Source organism: Mustelus asterias, chromosome 22 (genome assembly GCF_964213995.1).
Source record: "Mustelus asterias chromosome 22, sMusAst1.hap1.1, whole genome shotgun sequence".
Classification (NCBI taxonomy): Eukaryota; Metazoa; Chordata; class Chondrichthyes; order Carcharhiniformes; family Triakidae; genus Mustelus; species Mustelus asterias.
Window position 1 is genome coordinate 5,770,756 of NC_135822.1, and position 25,094 is coordinate 5,795,849.

The 25,094-nt window shown below is 43.2% G+C and overlaps 1 protein-coding gene across 1 annotated transcript in view; it reads right to left on the reverse strand.

Annotated features, from left to right (window-relative positions):
- Positions 1 to 25,094, reverse strand: part of ube4b (ubiquitination factor E4B, UFD2 homolog (S. cerevisiae)) — an 81,384-nt gene that overhangs the window by 48,107 nt on the left and 8,183 nt on the right. Inside the window, exons 2-6 of the mRNA XM_078238684.1 lie at positions 17,217 to 17,397; positions 7,600 to 7,735; positions 7,001 to 7,088; positions 4,356 to 4,500; positions 1,383 to 1,608 (exon numbers count right to left, since the gene is read on the reverse strand). Coding sequence (XP_078094810.1) covers positions 1,383 to 1,608; positions 4,356 to 4,500; positions 7,001 to 7,088; positions 7,600 to 7,735; positions 17,217 to 17,397 — 776 coding nt within the window. The remainder of the gene's footprint in view (positions 1 to 1,382; positions 1,609 to 4,355; positions 4,501 to 7,000; positions 7,089 to 7,599; positions 7,736 to 17,216; positions 17,398 to 25,094) is intronic.

Here is a 25,094-nt window from a genome sequence, read left to right on the forward strand (position 1 = left end):
GTCAGCGCTAGATTTTATTCAGTCTTATGCCGAACTTCTCTTCGATCACAAGTCTTAATTCTCATCGTACTAGCGCAAGTTATGCTCTAGTCTCTATGCTCTTATTCTCCATATGCTCACACTTGGAGACTAATGTAGAGTTGGATATTTTCAATTAGTGTTCCATTGGTGTTAATTATAAAACTTTTATTTTGATTGTGCTTATTTTCCACTAACTTTAAACCTCTTTGAATAAATTCTTCTTGCTAATCAATTCCTCGACCTCCCAAGTTCAGGCCAGGACATATTTTTGCCTTAGGAATTACTTGAGGCAGTGATGAGGTGCTTTCAACCAATTGTCTGATAATGTGGACAAGAATACCTGGAGCTTTTGAATGGGGCGGATTCATTTCAGTGCAAAACATTGTTGGTCATAGGCTCCCTTCCTCAGTACGTATCACATGACAGGATGACAAGTCCAATCTGCAGGGGGGAAAAAATCTTCCTCCCTTCCAATCCGAAACAGAACTGAAGTGATTTTTTTTAAAAAAAACAAATTCTGAAAAATAAAGCACCACAACGCGGTTCACTTGTTATCCAGTGGTTTACTCATCAATATCCAGCTTCATCTAAAATATATACAATACATATCCCCATCATAAATCTATACTTGCCAGACAATTAGCAATGCGAAATGTGAACTAAATGCTTTGCAAATTATTTTTTAGATTAAAATCAAATGGCGTACATTATTTTTATAGTAATTCTAACCAATTGCTGAAGTCAACTGGTACAAATGTTGCATCTTTATTCTTCATGCAATGAGGGACATGAACACGATTGCATTCCTACACTCGGCAAAAGAAAAAAGTTGAGCTGAGCTGAGCATTCTCGTCAATGAAGTGCACTGATACGTGGGAAATGATAATCCGGAGGGGAAAAAAGGTCCAGCAGTGAGGCGATAGATGTTGCTTCAATTAATAATTATTAACCGCACTTACATCTTCAGCTATCAGAAAAAAAGTAGAATTACATGGCAAGATCAAAAAAACGTGAGGATAAAATGTTAAAGACAAGGAAAGAATCAAAGGCAGAATCTCTGCATTTAATCAAAGAAAAGATAAACAAAACAGATTATAGTAACACACCAGCCTTCTTTTTCAAAAAACACTCAAAATATTCTAGTTTCAAATTATGAGAATGTCCCATTTCATGACTTGTAGAGAGCAAGTATACCACAACAGTGAACATGGTGAATGATTTCACCAAGCCGCTCCCATGCTTTTTTTGTCACCAATATTTTCATTCTAATTATGAAAAAAAGCACTCCTTGTTACAAGTCCTCAACTTACTTGTAAATATTTGAACTGAGCAGAAAACATCTGGACTCTTATCACACTTACCTGGACAAAGAACTGGCACCAAAAGAACCCGGGCTGCAAAACATTGGACTTGTTCCATGACTTGAAGGGTTTAGGGGCAAATTCCTGTCAGGTGACCTTGCAGCTGCTGCAATAGGTTGAGAGGTGGCGGTCAAACTGGCAAATGGGTTGTCTTCTGGCATTTGAGTGGACAGCATCAGAACCTCCATTAGAATCTGGCCAATCAAGTCTTTCCAGTCTGAGAAAACTAGTCAAGCAAAGAAAATACTTCAACCGGTAATCTTCAACTTGATTCCTAGAGTGTAGCAGACATATTCATAGCGAATTTATTTGCTTCATGACTTTGTGCCTCTCAGAATAAAGATAGGATTACCATTGATTAATCCTACTGGACAAACAGACAATTTCCTCTCATCAAATGTACATTACAATTAATTTTATTAGCCAGCTGAAGATCCACTTACAAGTCAATATTTACCCTGAACACAATGTTCAATGCAGAGCAATCTAATGTCAGTACATGGACTTGAGGGGGGACATTTTCTATTACAAATGTATGAACAACAAAAGCTGTCCCTAGATGTTAAATACTTAATCATTTTAAGAGAATGCAGAACAGAATGACTCAGAAATAAAATGTGACAAACAGGAACCTGACATGAGAACAAAATTAGTATGAGAGCCAAGATACAAACAAAAAGAACATAAGAACTAGGAGCAGGAGTAGGCCATCTGGCCCCTCGAGCCTGCCCCGCCAATCAATAAGATCATGGTTGATCTTTTCATCGACTCAGCTCCACTTACCCGCCCGCTCACCATAACCCTTAATTCCTTTACTGTTCAAAAATGTATCTATCCTTGCCTCAAAATCATTCAATGAGGTAGCCTCAACTGCTTCACTGGGCAGGGAATTCCAGATTCACAATCCTTTGTGTGAAGAAGTTACTCCTCAACTCAGTCCTAACTCTGCTCCCCCTTATTTTGAGGCCATGCCCCCTAGTTCTAATTTCACCTGCCAGTGGAAACAACCTCCCTGCTTCTATCTTATCTATTCCCTTCATAATCTTACATGTTTCTGTAAGATCTCCCCTCATTCTTCTGAATTCCAATGAGTACAGTCCCAGTCTACTCAGTCTCTCCTCATAAGCCAACCCTCTCAACTCCAGAATCAACCTAGTGAATCTCCTCTGCACCCCCTCCAGTGCCAGTGTATCCTTTCTCAGAGACCAAAACTGTGCAGTACTCCGGTGTGGCCTCACCAGCACCTTATACAGCTGCAACATAACCTCCCTGTTTTTAAACTCCACCCCTCTCGCAATGAAGGACAAAATTCCATTTGCCTTCTTGATTACCTGTTGCACCTGCAAACCAATTCCTTGTAATTCATGCACAAGGACACCCAGGTCCCTCTGCACAGCAGCTTACTGCAATTTTTTACCATTTAAATAATAGTCCATTTTGCTGTTATTCCAACCAAAATGGATGACCTCATATTTACCAACATTGTACTCCATCTGCCAGACCCTCGCCCACTCACTTAGACTATCTATATCCCTTTGCAGACTTTCAGCATCCTCTGCACACTTTGCTCAGCCTCCCGGCTTAGTGTCATCTGCAAATTTTGACACACTACACTTGGTCCCCAACTCCAAATCATCTATATAAATCGTAAACAATTGCGGTCCCAACACTGATCCCCGAGGCACACCACTAGTCACTGATCGCCAACCAGAAAAACACCCATTTACCCCCATCTTTTCGTTTTCTTAGTTAACCAATCCTCTATCCATGCTAATAAATTATCCATAACACCGTGCACCTTTATCTTATGCAGCAGCCTTTGGTGCGGCACCTTGCCAAAAGCCTTCTGGAAATCCAGATACATCACATCCACAGGTTCTCCATTGTCCAACACACATGTAATGTTCTCAAAGAATTCCACCAAATTAGTCAAACGTGACCTACCCTTCATGAAACCATGCTGCGTCTTCCCAATGGGACAACTGATATCCAGATGTCTCGCTATTTCTTCCTTGATGATAGATTCAAGAGAGCAACTTTCCAAATCTCACTTTATGGGCAGGATTTTACGGCCTCGAATTCCCGCCCAAAGTCAACAGACTTATCCGTCTGCCCCTCGCCCACTCAGATTCCATGGCAGGTGAACAAAGAACAGTACAGCACAGGAACAGGCCCTTCGGCCCTCCAAGCCCGTGCCGCTCCCTGGTCCAAACTAGACCATTCTTTTGTACCCCTCCATTCCCATTCCGTTCATGTGGCTATCTAGATAAGTCTTAAACGTTCCCAGTATGTCCGCCTCCACCACCTTGCCTGGCAGCGCATTCCAGGCCCCCACCACCCTCTGTGTAAAATATGTCCTTCTGATATCTGTGTTAAACCTCCCTCCCTTCACCTTGAACCTATGACCCCTCGTGAACGTCACCACCGACCTGGGGAAAAGCTTCCCACCGTTCACCCTATCTATGCCTTTCATAATTTTATACACCTCTATTAAGTCTCCCCTCATCCTCCGTCTTTCCAGGGAGAACAACCCCAGTTTACCCAATCTCTCCTCATAACTAAGCCCCTCCATACCAGGCAACATCCTGGTAAACCTCCTCTGTACTCTCTCCAAAGCCTCCATGTCCTTCTGGTAGTGTGGCGACCAGAACTGGACGCAGTATTCCAAATGCGGCCGAACCAATGTTCTATACATCTGCAACATCAGACCCCAACTTTTATACTCTATGCCCCGTCCTATAAAGGCAAGCAGGCCATAAGCCTTCTTCACCACCTTCTCCACCTGTGACGTCACCTTCAAGGATCTGTGGACTTGCACACCCAGGTCCCTCTGCGTATCTACACCCTTTATGGTTCTGCCATTTATCGTATAGATAATATGGGGCAGTAGCATTCCAGCATATGCGTGCCCTTAGCTAAAAAAGTTTGGGGAAAGGCTATTCTAGATTATCCATTATTGTTGTTAGTCCGCACCTTCTTTCGCATTCTGTTTAAACTCTGCAGCCAGACCGGGTAAGAAAATCACATCCTGATCACGTTCCTTCCAGGAGACCCGGAAGATTTTACATATAAGCGAAAGTGCTTGTTCTTCTGACACATCTGACCCCAAGGAAGGTTCCTAGAAACAAAAGCAGTTGTCATTGATTGATTGGTGCAGATACCAGATATCCATAACAGCAACAGTTGCACATTGAAAAGTGGCGAGGTCATTAGATAAAAAAAGAGCAAGAACTCGAGCAACATTTGCCCTCCTTACTCCAAGAACAATGATGCCGATTGTAGGTCCCATCTGCCACCTCAGCCAGAAACATTTAACTTAACCATAATCGGGTGCAGGAACCGTCATCATCTATAGGACTCAACAATATGCTAAATTCTGAATTTATCCAATCTATCCAGTGAGCCTTCAAGGCATCTTAATATTTCAGAGTTTAATCATATCAATCTAATGAACGAATAATGAGATTATTCCATCAATATTTCATTGTAACATACATGCTGTGCGTTAAGTCTAGTTACAATGGTCAATGGTAAATATCCACAGAATCAGAGTGCAGAAGCAGCCCTTTAGCCATCGAGTCAGCACCGACACATGGGAAACACCTGACCTACCTAATCTCCTTTACCAACACTTGGCCCATAGCCTTGAATGTCATGACATGCCAAGTGCTCATCCAGGTACTTTTTAAAGGATGTGAGGCAACCCCGCCTCTACCACCCTTCCAGGCAGTGCATCTCAGACTGTCATCACCCTCTGGGTAAAATGGCTTTTCCTCTCATCCCCCCCCCACTAAACCTCGTGCCCCTCATCTTGAACTTGTGACTGACCCTTCAACCAAGAGGAACAGCTGCTCCCTATCCACACCCCTCAATCTCATTGGGGCAGCATGGTGGCACTGCTGCCTCACAGCGCCAGGGTCCTGGGTTCAATTTCTGGCTTGGGTCACTGTCCATGTAGAGTTTGCACGTTCTCCTCCGGGTGCTCTGGTTTCCTCCCACAGTCTGAAAGGCATGCTGATTAGTTGCATTGGCCCTGCTCAATTCTCCCTCAGTGTACCCGAACAAGCGCTGGAGTGGGGCAACTAGGCGATTTTCACAGTAACTTCATTGCAGTGTTAATGTAAGCCTACTTGTGACACTAATGAATAAACTTTATAATCTTGGAACACCTCAATCAGGTCACCCCTCAGTCTTCTCTGCTCCATCAAAAACAACCCAAGTCTATTCAACCCATCTATAACACAAATGTTGCATCCCAGGCAGCATCCTGGTGAACCTCCTCTGCACCCTCTCCAATGCAATCACATCCTTCCTATAATATGGCGACCAGAACTGCACACAGTACTCCAGCTGTGGCCTCACTAAAGTTCTATACAACTCCAACACCTCCCTGCCTTTGTAATCTATGCCTTGATTACTAAAGGCAAATGTCTTTTTCACCAACCCACTAACATGTCTTTCCACCTTCAGAGATCTATGGATAAACACGCCAAGGTCCCTTTGTTCCTCAGAATCTTCTAGTGTCATGATGTTCATTGACTACTACTTTGTCAGATTACTCTGTCCAAATTGCATCATCTCACACTTTCATGGTTAAATTCTATATTTACCTGTAGCCCAAGACACAGCCTCAATGCCCCCCCCTCATCCCCCAACATAGTCATCTATGTTGTTTATATAAACTACGAATAATATAATAGGGAACCCAGCACAGATCTTGTGGTATGCCACGGGACAATGGCTTCCAGTCACCTAAGCAGCCTTCCGTCATCACCCTTTGCCTCCTGCAACTAAGCCAAATTTGTTAGGCATGACCTCCCTCTGTCAAAGCCTTGCTGACTATCCCTGATCAAACCTTGCCTCTCCAAGTGAAGATAGATTCTCTCCAATAGTTTCCCTATCACTGACGTGAGACTCACAGGTCTGTAGTTCCCTGGCTTATCTCTACAACCTTTCTGAAATAATGGAACCATATTAATGTTCTACAGTTTTCTGGCACCTCCCGCCGTGGCCAGAGGGGAATTAAAAATTTGGGTCAGAGCTCCTGCAATCTTCCCCCTTGCCTCTCACAGTAGCCTGGGACACAATTCATCCGGACTTCATCTGTCCCCTTTAAAGGCTGCCAACACCACCAATACCTTGTACCAGAATTTATATGGAAAATTCAGCAAACTGACATGGGAAGGACAAGTGTATTTATTCAAGGTAGGCGCTGCCTCAAAACACCAAACAGTGCAAGTTGTAGACATAAAAGCAGAAACTCATTCTCTCTCCCACATCCAAGTGACATGAACCTCATTTCATATGCTGTTACACTCAGCAGGACAGTTAAGCTCCCACCAAACTCTTCACAAACCGCTGAAACTTGAAAATACGACCTTAAATTTAAACTCCAGTGCCCCAACTAAATGATATAGCAACAACACATCAGCGATCTGCAAGACAAAAATAACTTGTCACTTTTTCCCCAGATCCTATTCAAATTCCAGTCTCGGGAAAGGAAATGGGAAAAGCAGAATCTGATATCACAGCCTTTTCCACACAAACACTTGGTCATTAATGTGGACTTCCTGTGCAAAACTACTCAGCAAAATCTACACAATCATCAGTCGCTGTACCTTATCAGTCAGACTCCTTTTTTCCCGGCGATCACCCTCATCGACTTCCATATTTTCAATTCCTGAGTCTACGTCCACTTGGGACATGCTGTTTGGAAGAGAAACACATTACTTAATCCATACAGTAATTAACCATTAATCTGCTGCACATTTTGTCTGAAAAATCATCGGCGGCACCGTGTGCGGATCAGTTTTCCCTTCTTTGTTTTAGTCATTTAGCAAATCAATTGCAGGTAATGTTAAAATGCTCCAATGACTGCAACAGCCATTTGTTCCAGTATTACCATATATATTACACACATTTTTACATGATTTCAAATCATAGATTTATGTAGCTATTGAAAATAGAACACTCAGCTATCTCTGTTCTATTCCACCAATCAACGCATTCGAACAATTTGCATTCATGTTAGTTAACTGGAATTACAAATTTATTCCGGAGATAAAAAGCTAAACTTTGGCTTCTTAAGAATGCAGCCTTTAGTTTGCCTAATCCTCCTGTTCAAAAATTGTTTTCTTTAAATAAAGTTTACGATTACCAGGCAGGAAGGCCATATATAGATACGTAGGTTGCTGATTCACAGCTGTGGATTAATTACCTTTTCTCACAGGACACACTATCGATATCCATACTCTGAGATCTGGACAGACTTTGAGACTGGTTTTCTAGGCTATTTGATGGAGAACTGCTGAGGGAGCTCACACCTTCACTGCTCTGGCTTCTATGTGCAACACCTGAGAGAACAGATGATATTCAGTCACACAGACATATTTAACATTGGAAGAGAAACAGCAAAAGTTTATTATTGAAAGAAGTTTTTAAAAAATCTTTTATCAGGAGATCAGGATACTGCACGAAGACAATATGACATACTGAAGTGGATAGGAAGTAGATGAGATTACCTTTCCTTTCATTATAAAGGTACATCCAGCAGTACAGCTGAATTTAAATTTCATTTGAACAGAAGATGTTGATTTATCTGCTGCATGTAACCAAACACTCTGGAAAAACTGCTCAAGCTTTAGGGCATTTGAAAACAGGAAATCACTGCACAGAACTCCTGGTTTATCCATCTTTGACTTGCTGTGGTTTAACTAGACATTTGCCTGCATAGGGAAATGAGGGAGAGTGTCTCAGGGAAGACGTCATTGTGTAACATTTCCCAAAGGAACTACAAGAAAACCTTCCATGTCAGCAAAATTGCTAATCCTCCAAGACCCATAAATCACAGAGAATGGTAAAAGGAGAGACAGCGGTGGACAAATATAAATTTGTCAACCCTTAACCTCAAAGGGCCCAAAATTATTTTATTCATTCCTGGGAAGTGCAAATTGATGGCAAGGCCAGCATTTATTACCCATCCCCAATTGCTGTCAATGAGCCACCTTCTTGAACCTCTGCTTGGTACGCCCAGTGTGTTCGAAAGGGAGTTCCAGGACTTTGACCCAGTGACATTGAACATATTCCTAATGAGAATGCGAGACTTGGAGGGGAACTTGCAGGTCCTGGTGGTCATCTGCTGCCCTTCTTCTAGATTGTAAAAAAAAAGGAAGATGTTGTCACAGAAGACAACTGCAGTGCATCATGCCACTATGCGGTGACGGAGGGAGTCAATGTTTAAGTGGTGGATGCGTGTGAGTCAAATGAGCTGGACTTTGTCTTGGACGGTATTAACCAAGTGTTCTTGGAGCTACAATTGTGCAAGTGGGTGGGCTTTGAATGGGTTGAAAATTAGGCCCATGGTTATGCATCCCGGTGGCAGTTTAATCTGAGGTTTTAAAAATGTAACCGCACCTCTAAACCACGTAGTCGAAAACTCAGATTCTCACTCCCCTACCCTGTCTTCATGCGACCAAATGGTTCTGTTCCACGGTTTCCAACTCCTAGATATGCGCTAGGACTTCCTTTAACCCATTTGCAAGACCCGGGACCAAGTTGAGATGGACTGGTTGGGAGAAAACGGTTGCAGGGAGGGGGGAGGGAGGGCCTTCTCTACACTGACCTGTCACTTAGCAGTCTTGTGGCAGGCACACCCCTACCAAACATCTGGAGTAGCTTCACATGCAGCAATGTACTTGGATGTTTAGACACTAAGATGCCTGGTGCATGACAAGGACTCCTGCATGGCCCTTCCATCATGCTAAACGTAAACATCCATTATTCAGCAGAGGTGGCGGCGGCTCGGTGCAACAGCTGCTTCAATATTCTACTTGAGGGCTGGAAATGAAACTGTGTCCACAGGATTCAGTGGTGACTCGGATTAGATTTCATGGAGGCAAACAGCTCATTCTGAAGACTTTGTGCCCCTGGTGTGTGTCCCCATGTCGTGGAGTTGTGTACTCACAACGCAGATCCACGTATCTGGTGTTCACCCAGCCAGGGCCCAAACTTACATTTGTCACTTTTCTAATGACTATCCTACCTGGATGGAATGGTTAGCAGTAGTCAAGTTGGCTTTGAATGTCATGCCTGGCATTAGAAGGTTAGAACGGAGTCAATCCTTTGTGACAGCCTCAGTAATCTAATACCAGAATCAGTGAGACCTGCAGTGTTCTAGGGCACAACCGATGGCTGAATAGCCAACTCCTGCCCATTAATGAGATCGGGAGTTGGTATGCTCAATATATTAACTTTCAAATGAGCTAGCAAGCCTAATAAAGTTGATTAATGTGAGCTGGATAAGCAGCAGGAACCTTGCTCAGGCTCCATAATGGAATGTCGTGTACGCCTGTAAATACTAAGGTGCTCCCTCGGCCTCGTTTCCCATTACTCTCGACCCTCTGAATTCTGATCCATCGGGTTGATGTTCACTTCCTTGGAGACAAACTGTGGATTTCAGGAGCACAGCTGGCGATATTTCACCCTGGGTTTGTTCCCCAAAACAAACTACAAATCGATTCGGAGTGGGGCAAATACGATGCAGTCAAAAAAAGGAGGAGGAAAAATGCAGACACTTGCTGCACATCCAACGAAAACCAAGTATCTTTTGTGAGGACAGGCACTGCAGCATGCTATATGAATTAGGGAAAAACATCACTGATGGCGCACAGGATAAGAGCAAATTACTGTGGATGCTGGAATCTGAAACAAAAACAGAAAATTCTGGAAATATCTCAGCAGGTCTGACAGCAGCTGTGGAGAGAGAATAGAGCTAACGTTTCGAGTCTGGATGACCCTACATCAAGCATTTTTGCTGAACCAGTTAGATTGCATACTTAGTTTAACAAAATCCCCTTCTACTGATCACAGACTGCATGTCCTGCAACATACCAAACACAACATACTTCATTTCTCGGTGGAAAATTCGGCAAAGCTTCTCCCGGGTTCTTCATAGGTAACAAAGCAACATTTTGAACATCTGATCTTAAATGACATGCCAGTTAATCTCCCATGGCATTGCTCATAACATCCAACATGTCGTTATATGCAAACAGTGGTTTTGACCACATCCCAGATACACACTTTTCTCAGTTTCAGAAATGTTATTGCTGGGAGACACATTTCTCTTTCATTTATTCTTGGATCGTGGATGTCACTAGCAGGGCTTGTATCGATTGTTTGCCCATAGCTGCCCTGAGGTGGTGGTGGGCTTTCAGAGGGCAGTTACCAGTCAATCACCATGTAGGACCAGAGTGTCTCAACCCAGGCGAAGCAAGGACAGTGGGTTTCCTTGTCCAAGAGGACAAGAGTGAACAAATTGCTTTATAACAATCTGACTGCTGCATATTCTCTGTTACTAATACTGCTTAGCAAGTACAAATAGTTGTGGAAGGCGGGTTTGCACTTTCATTCTCTGTACTATTAGTCCAGGTCGCTGATTACTAGCTCAGTAACATAACCATACAAGTAAGCTTCAATGAATCCATGGGTTCATCCATGATCAATACCATAATGTACCCCAAATTCATACAAGTTTTTAAAACATTTGATAGAGTTTATTAAGGATAATGGTAAAGTTGCACATTGTAATGTAGAAATACTTTTTTGAAAATGGTGCAAACATTAATCCCATTGTTATACAAGTCAGTTCAAACTGTCTGTTTACAGCATGTTAGAATCCCACAGTGCAGGAGGAGGCCATTCGACCCATCGAGCCTGCACCGACCACAGTCCCACCCCAGGCCCTACCCCTTTAACTCCATGTATTTACCCTAACTAGTCCCCCTGGCACTAAGGGGCAATTTAGCATGGCCAATCCACCTAACCAGTACATCTTTGGACTGTGGGAGGAAACTGGAACACCTGGAGGAAACCCACGCAGACACGGGGAGAATGTACAGACTCCACACAGACAGTGACCCAAGCCAGGGACTGAATGGCACTGTGAGGCAGCAGTGCTAACCACTGTGCCACCAAACAAGGTTTCAAAAAACAAACTTCCAAGCTTGGTTCGGATAATGTCACCCAAGTAAAGGAGTTAAAAGAATTTACAGCATCAAAAGACAATTCTTTACACTGGGTCCCATCCTTCAGATCGATAGCTCTAATCCCCTACCCACATTGTAAAGTCAAAAGAATAATTACTATAAAATTCAAATAGCAGAACATCTCAAAAGGATTACTGTACTCATTTTTTGCCAGACTTTCATAATAGGAGTAGTAATCTGACACCTTGGGGCTCAAGTTTAGGAAGGTAACTTCTATATTTTAAACATGTTTAGGTACAGAGGTCATGTATGCCAATGCATTTATTATTCTATCTCTGTTGTCTCAGTATAAACAAAGAAATTAGTGACCTCGCCCTGTACCACTTATTTGATTCAATTTCCAAAGAACACTTTGTCATAATTAGGGTACTGAACATATTACCCAGACCCAACACCTCTGCCCCAATTCTCGTACCCCCATGCATTTAGCATGGCTAATCCCCCCCCCCAAACCTAGACATCTTCGGGCACACCAAGGGGCAATTTAGCATGGCCAAACCACCTAGCCTGCGCATCTTTGGATTGTGGGAGGAAACCGGAGCACCCAGAGGTAACCCATGAATAAACACGGGGAGAATGTGCAAACTCCACATAGACAGTCAGCAAAGGGGGAATCGAACCGGGTCCCTGGAGCTGAGACACAATAGTGTTAACCACTGTGCTACCCCTTAAGTAGTGGTGGGAAATATTAAGGTGGTGATAAGTTAAAAGTAACACACAACCATGTTGAAGTAGCAACACAGCTATGGATTAGAAAGGCTGTTTCCATCATATTACTGGAAAGCCAAAACTCCACTGCACAGTAGTGTGACAAAATGGATCAGGAAAGTAGAATGTTGAAGGGGAAAATAAGATAAAAACATACAGGATGAAGCAAGGATCGGTGGCTTTGACAAACTGTTTCACATATTTGAAACAAATTTTTATACCAGACCTTAGCAATATTTGCACAGTACAGTTCCTTTAGTGAACTGTAAAAGGAACAGTAACAAGAATAAAGTCTTCAGTATCTATCTGGTTAAAATATACTTTATATTATATACTGGGGTTTTAAAACACTATACAGGTGGTTAGAAGCTGCTTATTTATGTTTTAGAGAATTATAAAATTTGAGGCGCCCATCTATGTCTTGAACCAAGATATTCTGCAATTAACCGAGTTTTTTCTCTTGTTCTTTATGCTAAGAGCAAAATCATAGAATCCCTACAATACAGAAGGCAGCCATTTGGCCCATCAAGTCTGTACCAAACACAATCCTACCCAGGCCCTATCTCCATAACCCCATGCATTTACCCTGCTAATCCCCCTGACACAAGGGTCAATTTAGCATGGCCAATCAACCTAACCAGCACATCTTTGGACTGTGGGAGGAAACCGGAGCACCCGGAGGAAACCCACAGGGACACGGAGAGAAAGTGCAGACTCTGCACAGATAGTGACTCTGTCCTGGTCCCCCCATGCTGACACTACAGTTAAGAAAGCCCACCAACACCTCTACTTTCTCAGAAGACTAAGGAAATTTGGCATGTCAGCTACGACTCTCACCAACTTTTACAGATGCACCATAGAAAGCATTCTTTCTGGTTGTATCACAGCTTGGTATGGCTCCTGCTCTGCCCGAGGCTGGAAGGAACTACAAAAGGTCGTGAATGTAGCCCAATCCATCACACAAACCAGCCTCCCATCCATTGACTCTGTCTACACTTCCCGCTGCCTCGGAAAAGCAGCCAGCATAATTAAGGACCCCACGCACCCCGGACACACTCTCTTCCACCTTCTTCAGTCAGGAAAAAGATACAAAAGTCCAAGGTCACGTACCAACCGACTCAAGAACAGCTTCTTCCCTGCTGCCATCAGACTTTTGAATGGACCTACCTTGCACTAAGTTGATTTTTCTCTACACCCTAGCTATGACTGTAACTCTACATTCTGCACTCTCTCCTTTCCTTCTCTATGAATGGTATGCTTTGTCTGTATAGCTCGCAAGAAACAATACTTTCACTGTATACTAATACATGCATGGTGGCACTGGGGTTAGTACTGCTGCCTCACTGCACCAGGGACCCGGGTTTAATTCCCAGCTCGGGTCACTGTGTGGAGTTTGCTCATTCTCCCCATGTCTGCGTGGGTTTCCTCCGGGTGCTCCGGTTTCCTCCCACAGTCCAAACATGTGCAGGTTAGGTTGATTGGCCATGTTAAATTGACCCTGAAAACAGACTACTACCATCCCAAACAGATGCTTCAATACTGGAATTCCATGTCAAGTACTGGAAATTTGATATTAAACTGTTCAAAATATAGTGGAAGCACTTGCCCACAATTCACAGCACAGAAGAAACATCAATCAGAAAACCCATCTTCAAGCGGTAGAGACTTGTTTCTCTAAACCAGGGTACCCAGAGACAAGTAATTAGTCAAAACAATAGCACAACATCTCCAAAAGCTAAGACTACCCAAAATCAAGCTGGGGCATTTTGCCAAAACTAAATTAGATGGAATGGAAAGGCAACCAAGTTTGTTTTTTCCTCCCAGGTTTGTCTTTATAGGGGCAAATATTCAATACCCACCCAAAACCATCAGACATAGAACCTGCCATGCAAGCATCACAAACTTAGTAGTAAGTCGGAGCACCTCGTGGTTTAATATAGGAATACTATATTAAAGAACTAAACAAGACTGCAAGCAGATTAAATCTAAATCAAGGGCTTACACCTCTTCTCATGGTCCCATGATAGCTCATCTTAATGACAAATTCTATTGGTTCACAGAACCATAGAATCCCTATAGTGCAGAAGGAGGCCATTCAGCCCACCGAGCCTGCATCGACAACAATCCCCCCCGGGCCGTACCCCTGTAACCCCACACACTGACCCTACAAATCCCCCTGATACTAAGGATCAATGTAGCATGGTGAATCAACCTAACCCGCACGCCTTTGAACTAGGGGAGGAAACCAGAGGACCCGGAGGAAACCCACGCAGATAAGGGGAGAACGTGCAAACTCCACACAGACAGTGATCCAAGCTGGGAATTGAACCCAGGTCCCTGGCACTGTGAGGCAGCAGTGCCACCTTTCCATGCCATGCCTTGATCAATAATTTTTCCATCCAAATTCATGAAAACAATTTTAGCCATTGTCAACAGTTGCTTCGACTTGGAAAGACGCACCAGCTGTAAAAGAACAGAACTGTAATGGTTGGGTGGCAGGGCAATCTGAACAACCAGAATGATTCAAGTCTCAGCTACAACACATCAAGATTGGCTCCACAGTACTGATTTGGCCACCGCACTCTGACAGAAATGATAACATTGCACAACAAACACATTTGGACTCTATTTCATCATGAATTGTGCATTTTAACAAATACTTTTAAATTTGTTTGCAGGCATTAAATCAATCAAGCAATCCACTGATAAATCACAGTAATTTCAATATCAGGTTGCAGTCAGCCATGCAAGTCCTACATGCCAGATACCAAAGTCACCAATACAGGTCCTGCACGATACAAAACCAACTTAGATCATGGTATTTTCACCAACAATCCACTGATTGTAGTTCACGTACCAATTTGTTTCAAGTTCCCAGCCTGAAGAAAACATTCTTCATCCACCTTTGCTTAACTAGTACAATAAAGGTAGCCATACTGTCATTGAAAACTCAGTAAGAAGTCTAACAACATCAGGTTAAAATCCAACAGGTTTATTTGGTAGCAAAAGCCACTAGCTTTCGGAACAGGCTGTCCCTTCGTCAGATGGTGGGAGTTCTGATTACAAACAGGGCATAAAGTTTGTAATCAGAACTCCCACCCGCCTGACGAAGGGACAGCCTGTTCCGAAAGCTAGTGGCTTTTGCTATCAAATAAACCTGTTGGATTTTAACCTGGTGTTGTTAGACTTCTTACTGTGTTTTTATCCCAGTCCAACGCCGGCATCTCCACATCATTGAAAACTCATCCAGTGTTTGGATTCAAAAATCCAAAGGGATAGAGAAAGGATTGGGTGTACAGATACACAGGTCACCGAAAGTGGCAACGCAGATGGAGAAGGTAGTCAAGAAGGCATACAGCATGCTTGCCTCCATCAGCCGGGGCAACGAGTTTAAAAATTGGCAAGTCATGTTGCAGCTTTATAGAACCTTAGTTAGGCCCCACTTGGAATATAGTGTTCAATCCTGGTCGCCACACTACCAGAAGGATGTGGAGGCTTTGGAGAGGGTACAGGAAATATTTACCAGGATGTTGCCTGGTATAGAAGGCATTAGCTATGAGGAGAGGTTGGAGAAACTTGGTTTGTTCTCACTGGAACGACAGAGGTTAAGGGGCAACCTGGGATAGAAGTCTACAAGATTATGAGGGGCATGGACAAAGTGGATAGTCAGAATCTTTTTCCCAGGATGGAAGCGTCAATTACTAGGGGGCATTGGTTTAAGGTGCGGGGGGCAAGGTTTAAAAGAGATGTACAAGGCAAGTTTTTTTTTAAACACAGAGGGTGGTGGGTGCCTGGAACTGACTGCCGGGGAGGTAGTGGAAGGTACGATAGTGAGTGTTAAGGGGCGTCTGGACAAATACATGAATAGGATGGGAATGGAGGGATATGGTCCCCGGAAGGGTAGGAGGTTTTAGTTCAGTCGGGCATCATGGTCGGTGCAGGCTTGGAGGGCCGAAGGGCCTGTTCCTGTGCTGTAATTTTCTTTGTTCTTTGGTTAAGATCAAATGAATTAAGATACAATGAAAGCTGTAAGTTGTAGACATCCAAGAACAGCTCACCACAATGCCTTTTTTTTTGCAGATGCGCCTTTTAAAAAAATAGCCACTGTACCTATTGACAACAGCTGCGGGGGGGGTGGGTGTATACAAACACTGCTATCAGCAGGGACAGCAGTTACAAGAAGAGTTGGGGTGGTTGGTGAATTGCTGGCATTGAGAGTGCAAGAGTGTGTACACGTGCGCGGGTACATAGAAAATGCTGCGGGGGCAGAGGGAATTCAAAGCCTGGATACCAAGACAGGGAAGAAAGGAATCCAGCAGCCTCCAGTGATCAGCATGTCAGAGTCCATCTTACAAAATTCAAATTGTGAATGCCGGGCCCATGTCCTGGATTTTAAGTTGTAGTGTAAAGTTCGGCTGTAAAGTGCTTTGGGGTATCCGGTGGTGGCAAAAAAAAAAGCACAATGTAAATGTAGGTTTCTTTTTGTAAAAAGGGTTTGCTTCAGGGACTGTTCTCTGCAGTTTGGAATTTGCGAGTCTCCGTGGCCTCTGTGCCACTTGTAAAATTTACAATGCAAGTTATTTGGGACTGTCAATAAGTTCTTGTGCTTCTGGAAGTGCCTATTTGCATAGGTTTCACTGTATGTACAGAAAACTATTTTAACGAAAAACAAGGAATGAAAGGAGGGCCAACACAAAAGTAGAACATTTAAGAAAACACATCTGGTGCGAAGGAAAGCCTATATACAACTTCAATTGACTACAGGTTTTCTGTAATCCATTTTTGAAACTCTCCTGTTTCTCCTATAAACACACTATAATGCAGAAACATAACTAAACGTGACATTGTTTTCAGACATAGCTCCTGGATCAATTTGGATTAGATGGGAAAGCTTACAATTTAACTACAAAATCTACACTTCGTCGTCACAGTAAACCTTCTGCTTACAACCATTAAATCCTTAAAAATCTCCATCTCACTGCTGCTTTTAAATAATCATAGAGGTAAAACACTGCAAGCCAAATGTGGTTCTGTTAGCAATTTAGCTCAAATCAGTCGCAGCTATCTCACTCTCCCATACCTGTTGCTCCAATAGGAGAGGTGGCCGGAGTCACGCTCTGTACACTTAGGGCCATATTTTGAGATATGCCAGGCGTCGCTGCAGATACTCCTGGTGGGTTTTCTCGTTGCGGGGAGGTAAGCGGAGTGGTGGGTTGTGAAGTCAGTCCACCAGCAAGCCGTGCAAGGCGTCTTCTGCGAATCTGTATTCAAAGGAGAAGAAAACGTTACTGTTCAAAGCCATGATGTGGAGTTGCTGGCGTTGTACTGGGGTGGGCACAGTAAGCAGTCTCAACACCAGGTTAAAGTCCAACAGGTTTATTTGGTAGCACGAGCTTTCAGAGGGCTGCTCCTTCATCAGGTGACTCATCTGATGAAGGGGCAGCGCTCCGAAAGCTCGCACTACCAAATAAACCTGCTGGACTTTAACCTGGCGTTGAGAGACTACTTACTGTTCAAAGCGACACTGGCTCAGCCACTAGCTTTGAAATACGACAGGACTTGCTGAAAGTTCAGCCACATTGGCAAAATGAGTTATACCCCCAGATACAGAGTTCCAAGAAATCAAAAGCAGATTATTTGTTAAGACTGCAGTAATGACATCTTGGATAATAAATCCCCTTCTGTGAATTTCACCTATAGCGTCCAGCAAACAATTAATATTCATACCACAACAACCACTACATTTGGTATATAGCACCTTTAATAGCTTCACAAGAATGTTATTAATAAAATTTGACACCAAGACAAAAAAAGAGAGATTAGAGTAGATGACCAAGCATTTAGTCAAAGAATTAGGTTTTAAGGACATTTTAAAAGGAAGGAGGGGGAGGCGGAGGGGTTTTAGGGAAAGATATTTCAGAGGTTAGGGCCTCAGCAGCTGGAGGCAAGGCCAGCAATGGTGGAACAATGAAAATTGGCAAAGCTCAAGAGGCCAGAATTGGATGAGCAGAGATCTATGGTCAGGCGGGAGGGGGTTACAGACTTAGGGAGGGGTGAGATCCTAAGAGGGATTTGAAAACAGGGTGAAAATTTCAAAAATGGAGATATAGCCAGACCAGAAGCCAATGCAGGTTAGGGATCAGAGATGATGGATAAACTGGACTTGGTGCAAATTAGGACATGGTTGGCAGAGTTTTGAATGAGCGCAGAGGGTAGAAAGTGAGAGACTGACAAGAAGAATACTGGGGTGGTTGAGTCTATTGATTGTCTAGGCAATGAGCATTTCATCAGTTGGGTTGAAGCAGACAATGTTACAGAAGTGGAAGTTGATAGCTTTGGTGACTAAAGAGATACAGATTTGGAACTAAGCTCAGGGTCTAATTGGATACCTTTTTGGCAAGTGTCAGAGTGGCATGGTGGCACAGCAGTTAGCACTGCTACCTCAGCACCAGGGACCCGGGTTCAATTTTAGCCTCGGGTACCTGTCTGTGTGGCGTTTGCTCATTTCCCCAGTGTTTATGTGGGTTTCCTCCGGGTGCTCCGGTTTCCTCCCACGACCAAAGACCTGCAGGTTAGATGGATTGACCATGCTAAATTGCCCCTCAGTGTCCAAAGATGTCTAGGTTAGATGGATTAGCCATGGCAAATGTGCAGGGTTATGAGGATAGGGCGCAGGAGAGGTCCTGGGCAAGATACTCTGTCAGAGAGTCAGTGCAGACTCGATGGGCCTAAAGGCCTCCTTCTGCACTGTGGGGATGCTTTGATTCTAAGTGGTTTGGTTCAGCTCAGGCAACCATCAGAAAGAAGGAAGGAGGCAATGGGTAGGAAAGGAACCAAGGACAATGGCTTCAATCTCAATAATTAACTGTGGTCAGCTCAAAGTGCAGGATAAAAGTGTTCACAAAGTAATAAAGAACAATTTCAAGGCTTTATAAAGAGGAATTTCAAGGCTTTAATTTAATCTCAGCATGCAAATGATGCTATACACTACAAGCTTGCTGCTACTCATTATTATTGCAGTGCAAAATTACTTTCTTCTGTCTAATTTCAAAGAGGCAGTATTCCATTTCTTGTTCTACATTGGTGAAATAAACCTATTCTACCATGACACATCTACTCATGCCATGACGGATGCAAACTCATCTTTATTGCATTCCCTCACAGCACTCACTAATAAGTCTTTCCACAAGCAGCACACTTTTTAAGAAAACAATAAATCAATTCTAAATTCAGCCTTTTAAGTTTTGGGATGCTGCTGTGTGTGGACAGTGTCATTTCTACACTGTGGAATCTCATACCATTGGACGAGTTTAAACATGATCAAAAATATTACATAACTTCTCCCATTTCAGTATTCCCTAAAAAGACATATCGATGCATTAAGCTGACAGACATAACTTGGGACATATCTCAGGATAAACAGGAAAGGAGCTAAAGAGAAGGAAATCAAAGGAAATAACAAAGAAAAAACAAATTTGAGGAATATAAGTGGATCAGAAGTGCAATGGTCAAAATGTGAAATGGGCAAAGATTTAGAAATAGAACATTAGGAGCAAGAGACTCTAAAATGGAGGGAGAGTTTCTGAAGAAAGGCTTGCATCTCTATGTGGCACTGGATAGAACAACAGTAAATCCCCCCAAAGCACTTTATAGTCAATGAAGTATTTCTGAAGTGTGATCATTGCAATGTAGGAAATGGTCCCACAAATAGTAATGTGATATCAACCAGATATTCTGTTTTGTGATGTTCTAATTAAAAGGAAGAATATTTTTGCAATATAGGTAGTGCTTGGGACGACAAAGTAGTGGCAAAGAAATCAATTATGATTTGAATGCAAATTATATCTAGGCAACTTGCTATTGCAGTAGTAATAATGGGGACCTTAACTATTTAAGACAGGTTGTCTTGTAACAAAAGTTAGTAATTAATTTCCCTCATATACATCCAGGACTGTTTTCTTATTCAGCATGTTGCATTGTCAGCATGGAGGATGCAGCACTGAATTTGCTTCTGTGCAATGAAGGACAAGTAAATGACCTGAATGCAAGCAAACACTGACACATCTTAGATTTACAAGGATGTTGCCAGGACTCAACGGACTGAGTTATAGGGAGAGATTGGATAGGCCTAGGATTTTTTTCTTTGGAGCGTAGGAGACTGAGGGGTGATCTTATAGAGGTGTACAAGATCATGAGAGGCATGGATTGGGTGAATGCACTCAGTCTTTTCCCCAGAGTTGGAGAATTGAGAATTAGAGGGCATAGAATCCTACAGTGCAGAAGGAGGCCATTCGGCCCATAGAGTCTGCACCGACCACAATCCCACCCAGGCCCTATCCCCACAACTCCATGCATTTCCCCTAGCTAGTCCCCCTGACAGTAAGGGGCAATTTAGCACGGCCAATCCACTTAACCCGCACATCTTTGGGCTGTGGGAGGAAACCGGAGCACCCGGAGGAAACCCACGCAGACACGGGGAGAACGTACAAACTCCACACAGACAGTGGCCCAAGCCGGGAATCGAACCCGGGTCCCTGGCACTGTGAGGCAGCAGTGCTAACCACTGTGCCACCATAGGTTTAAGTTAAGAGGGAAAGAGTTAATGGGAAACTGGGGAGCAACTATTTTACACAGAGGGTGGTATGTGTGTAGAATGAGCTGCCGGAAGAAGTAGTTGAGGCAGGGACATTGACAATATTTAAAAGGCATTTGGAGATATACATGAATAGGAAAGGTTTAGAGGGACATGGCCTAAATGCAGGCAATGTCAGCATGGACCAGCTTGGGCCAAAAGACCTGGCTCCATGCCGTAGATTCTATAATAGTGGATTGGAAATCAGCTAATTCCTGAAGGGGCCTCAGGGAATTGTTTGGACTTTTTTTTCCCCATTTATCATAAATTATGCGGGAACAGGCACAGAAAAAACACAATAGGAGTATGAGTAGAGCACATGGATCTTTGAGCCTGCTCCACCATTAATGACCTTCATGGCTGCTCTTGGGTTTCAAGTCTACTTTATCACCTGCCCCCATTTCCCTAGAGACACCAAAAATCTGTCTATCCCAGCTTTAAATATAGTGAATGAAAGAGCATCCATAGCCCTCTGAGGGAGAGAATTTCAAAGATTCACAACGCTTTGGGTAAAGTAATTGCTCCTTATCTCAGTCCAATTGGCCCAATTTGCCCAGCCTCTCATCACAGGACAACCCTACCCATAGGAAAGCCATCCCCCCCCCCCCCAGTACAAACATGGCAAACTGTGAGAAAGTAGACAGAAGGACATAACCCAAAAAGTGTCAATGATACATATCAAAAGTGCATAAAATATTGGTCACTCCACAGATGGAATAGTCCCATCATTATGCAAAGTACATTACAGCCATGGAAAGAACAATGCAATGATTTACAAAAAAATGATTGAGATTCAAGGCGGCTTTCAAAATTAGACTTATAAAAAAGCCAAAAACGTTGGTTGACAAATTAAGAATTACCATTGTAAGGAAAGTCAAGAAGTTAGTAGAACATGTGAAATATTTTAATCATAAGTGGACATTGAGACAGATTATAATTTAAAATTAAGTTGGATAGGCATTTGAAAAATAAAGTTGGATTAGAGTGGATGCTCCAGTTAATAGGCTAGCACGAGCACAAGGGGCTGAAAGGTCTTCTGAAATTTCAATCATACTGTGAAATGTACATCACATGAAACAGGTTTAAGAATATCTTTGCCACAACATCTCTCAGTGTAATGAGAAACAAACCAGTAACAGTGAAATTTCAGCAAACACTTCAATGCTGTCCTAAATACTTATACCCTAACTAAAAATAGCAGCGTGGTAGAAAGGTATATAGATGTCAACAGCAGTATTCTCTCCATTTCCTGACAGTTTTAACATCCAGTTACATCAGCCATCAAAGTCATGTGCTCAAAATTTCAAACATTAATATTTTAGATATGTTTCCTGTTTAATTTATTCCTAGTTCAGGGAACATCTAGCTCAGGAAAATTGCACTCCCATTGGAGACTATAAGACCATAAGACATAGGAGCAGAATTAGGCCACTCGGCCCATCGAGTCTGCTCCGCCATTCAATCATGGCTGATATTTTTCTTATCCCCGTTCTCCTGTCTTTTCCCCATAATTAATCAAGAACTTCTCTATCTCTGTCTTAAAGACACTCAATGACCTGTCCTCCACAGCCTTCTGCAGCAAAGGGTGCCACAGATTCACCACTCTCTGGCTGAAGAAATTCCCCCTCATCTCTGTTTTAAAGAATCGTCCCTTAGCCTGAGGTTGTGTCCTCTGGTTCTAGTTTTTCCTACTAGTGGAAGCATCCTCTCCACGTCCACTCTATCCAGGCCTCACAGTATCCTGTGAGTTTCAATAAGATCCCCCCCGCCCCCATCTTTCTAAACTCCCAACGAGTACAGACCCAGAGTCCTCAACCATCCCTCATACGACAAGCATGGGAGAGGGAACCAATGCTGATCATAGTTTGGAATGTTAGTGCTGGATTCCTCTCAGTGAGGTGTTGCACCTTCATTGTGACGTGGTGGTCTATGGCAGTGGCAACCCTGGTGAAACTGCTTCAGAAGTACAACAGTTGTGAAAAGCAAGATGATTGTATTTCCTGACAGCCCAAAGCGTTAGAATTTTATGAACTATCAAATTTGAAGCATGGATTTTGGAACTTATTCCCCATGAGAAACCCAACTTGCCAGGGGCTCCTTGAAGGATGGGGGTGAGCACTCCTGCTCTCGTACTATAAAGAGTTTTAAAGAAAAGAGTATTTTTGACATTTATCTTGGTCTCTCCTGGGCAGTTGGCTCCTTCCCAGTGTAGCGCTAGGAAGCAGACAGTGCAATGGTCCCTCAGCTTGCCACTAACATCATGTTGGGCAACATCAGCCCATAACTTTTCCATCTTGGGTAAACCCCGTGCTCCAGGTGGGACAGGGGGCTGGCGGCAGGATTTCATTTTCAAGATTTTAACATCTCTTGGTCTGTGGGAGAGGGTGGGGGCAGAGGATTAAATAAAACAGAAACATAGAAGATAGGAGCAGGAGGAGGCCATTTGGCTCTTCGAGCCTGCTCCGCCATTCATTACGATCATGGCTGATCATCCAACTCAATAGCCTAATCCTGCTTTTTCCCCATAACCGATAAAAACACAGAAGATAGGAGCAGGAAGAAGCAAGGAGTAAAGGAGTATTAAAATAATCATGTTAAAGTAAAGTTTATTTATTAGTCACAAGTAAGGCTTACGTTAGCACTGCAATGAAGTTACTGTGAAATTCCCCCAGTTGCCACACTCCGGTACCTATTCGGGTCAATGCACCTAACCAGCACGTCTTTCAGACTGTGGGGGAGGAAACTGGAGCACCCGGAGGAAACCCACGCAGACACGGGGAGAATGTGCAAACTCCACACAGACAGGGACCCAAGCCGGGAATTAAACCCAGGCCCCTGGTGCTGTGAGGCAGCAGTGCTAACCACTGTGCCACCCATCATGCGTCATTCTTATCGTAGAGAATTTTCCTGCACCATATAGTTGTTAACCCATTTGCTGGTGTCTAAAAGCAGCCTACTAAAGATGTACAGGTCACAATTACAGTACAAGGTTCAAATTCAAAATATGTTGGGGAAAGAACACTGATTACTGTCCCACAGCAGAGAGGCAAGGCAAAAGCGAGCACCTTACTTTATAAAAAGGATTCATCTATTTTCAGACATCAGTATTCAAGATTCAGTTTATTGGAGCTAAATTTAGCTTCCACTCAAAAGTGAGAGATTACCAAAGCTGTTGCTGGGTCTAACAATTAGCTCCCAAGCTTTCAGTAACAGATGCCCAGTAATCTGTAATCATTACATCAAAGTTAAAAGGCAGTGCCATGTCCTAGAACATTCAAACAGGTTACACTGGCAGGGATACCAGGTAACACAATACATTTTGGACATTTGCAATAACCAACATAGCTGTACATGAGGAAGTAGTAAATGCAACCTAAAGCTGACAAAAATCAGTAGAGTGCAAACCTAAATTCATTGCTGGAAGAAACGCCAATGCAATTAACAGTTGCCACTACCTGGCAAAACCCCATTACATTTATTCAGAAGATTCATCTCAAATGTGTATTCCCTTCTAATCCTACTGCAATAGAAATAAAAAATTGTATTGATGCAGTATTGTGTTATTTTAGAACACATACACAAACTTCACCATGGGAGGTCAACAACTATTCAATGCTTAGCTGAAGTTCCAAGGATCTGAACTATAAATATTCAGTCTAGCCAGGTTCCAATCCTTCTCAGCTGTATGGTAACATTTTTCTTTAAACAACTGGGGCGGCACGGTGGCAGCGGTTAGCACTGCTGCCTCACAGCGTCAGGGACCCGGGTTCAATCACCGTGGGTTTCCTCCGAGTGCTCCGGTTTCCTCCCACATTCTGAAATTCTGAGTATATTCTGCACTCTCTCGTTTCCTTCTCTATGAACGGTATGTTTTGTCTTTATAGCGTGAAAGAAATAATACTTTTCACTGTATGTTAATACATGTGACAATAATAAATCAAATTAAAGAAAGATGTGCTGGTTAGGGTGCATTGACCCGAACAGACACCGGACTGTGGCGACTAGAGGAATTTCACAGTAACTTCACTGCAGTGTTAATGTAAGCCTACTTGTGACAAATAAATCAACTTTAACTTTTCAATTCTGGCCTCGGGTCACTGTCAGTGTGGAGTTTGCACATTCTCCCCGTGTCTGCGTGGCTTTCCTCCGGGTGCTCCGGTTTCCTCCCACAGTCCAAAGATGTACAGGTTAGGTGGATTGGCCATGCTAAATTGACCCTACTGTCAGGGGAACTAGCAGGGTAAATGTGTGGAGTTATGGAAATAGGGCCTGGGTGCGATTGTGGTCAGTGCAGATTCAATGGACCGAATGGCCTCCTTCTGCACT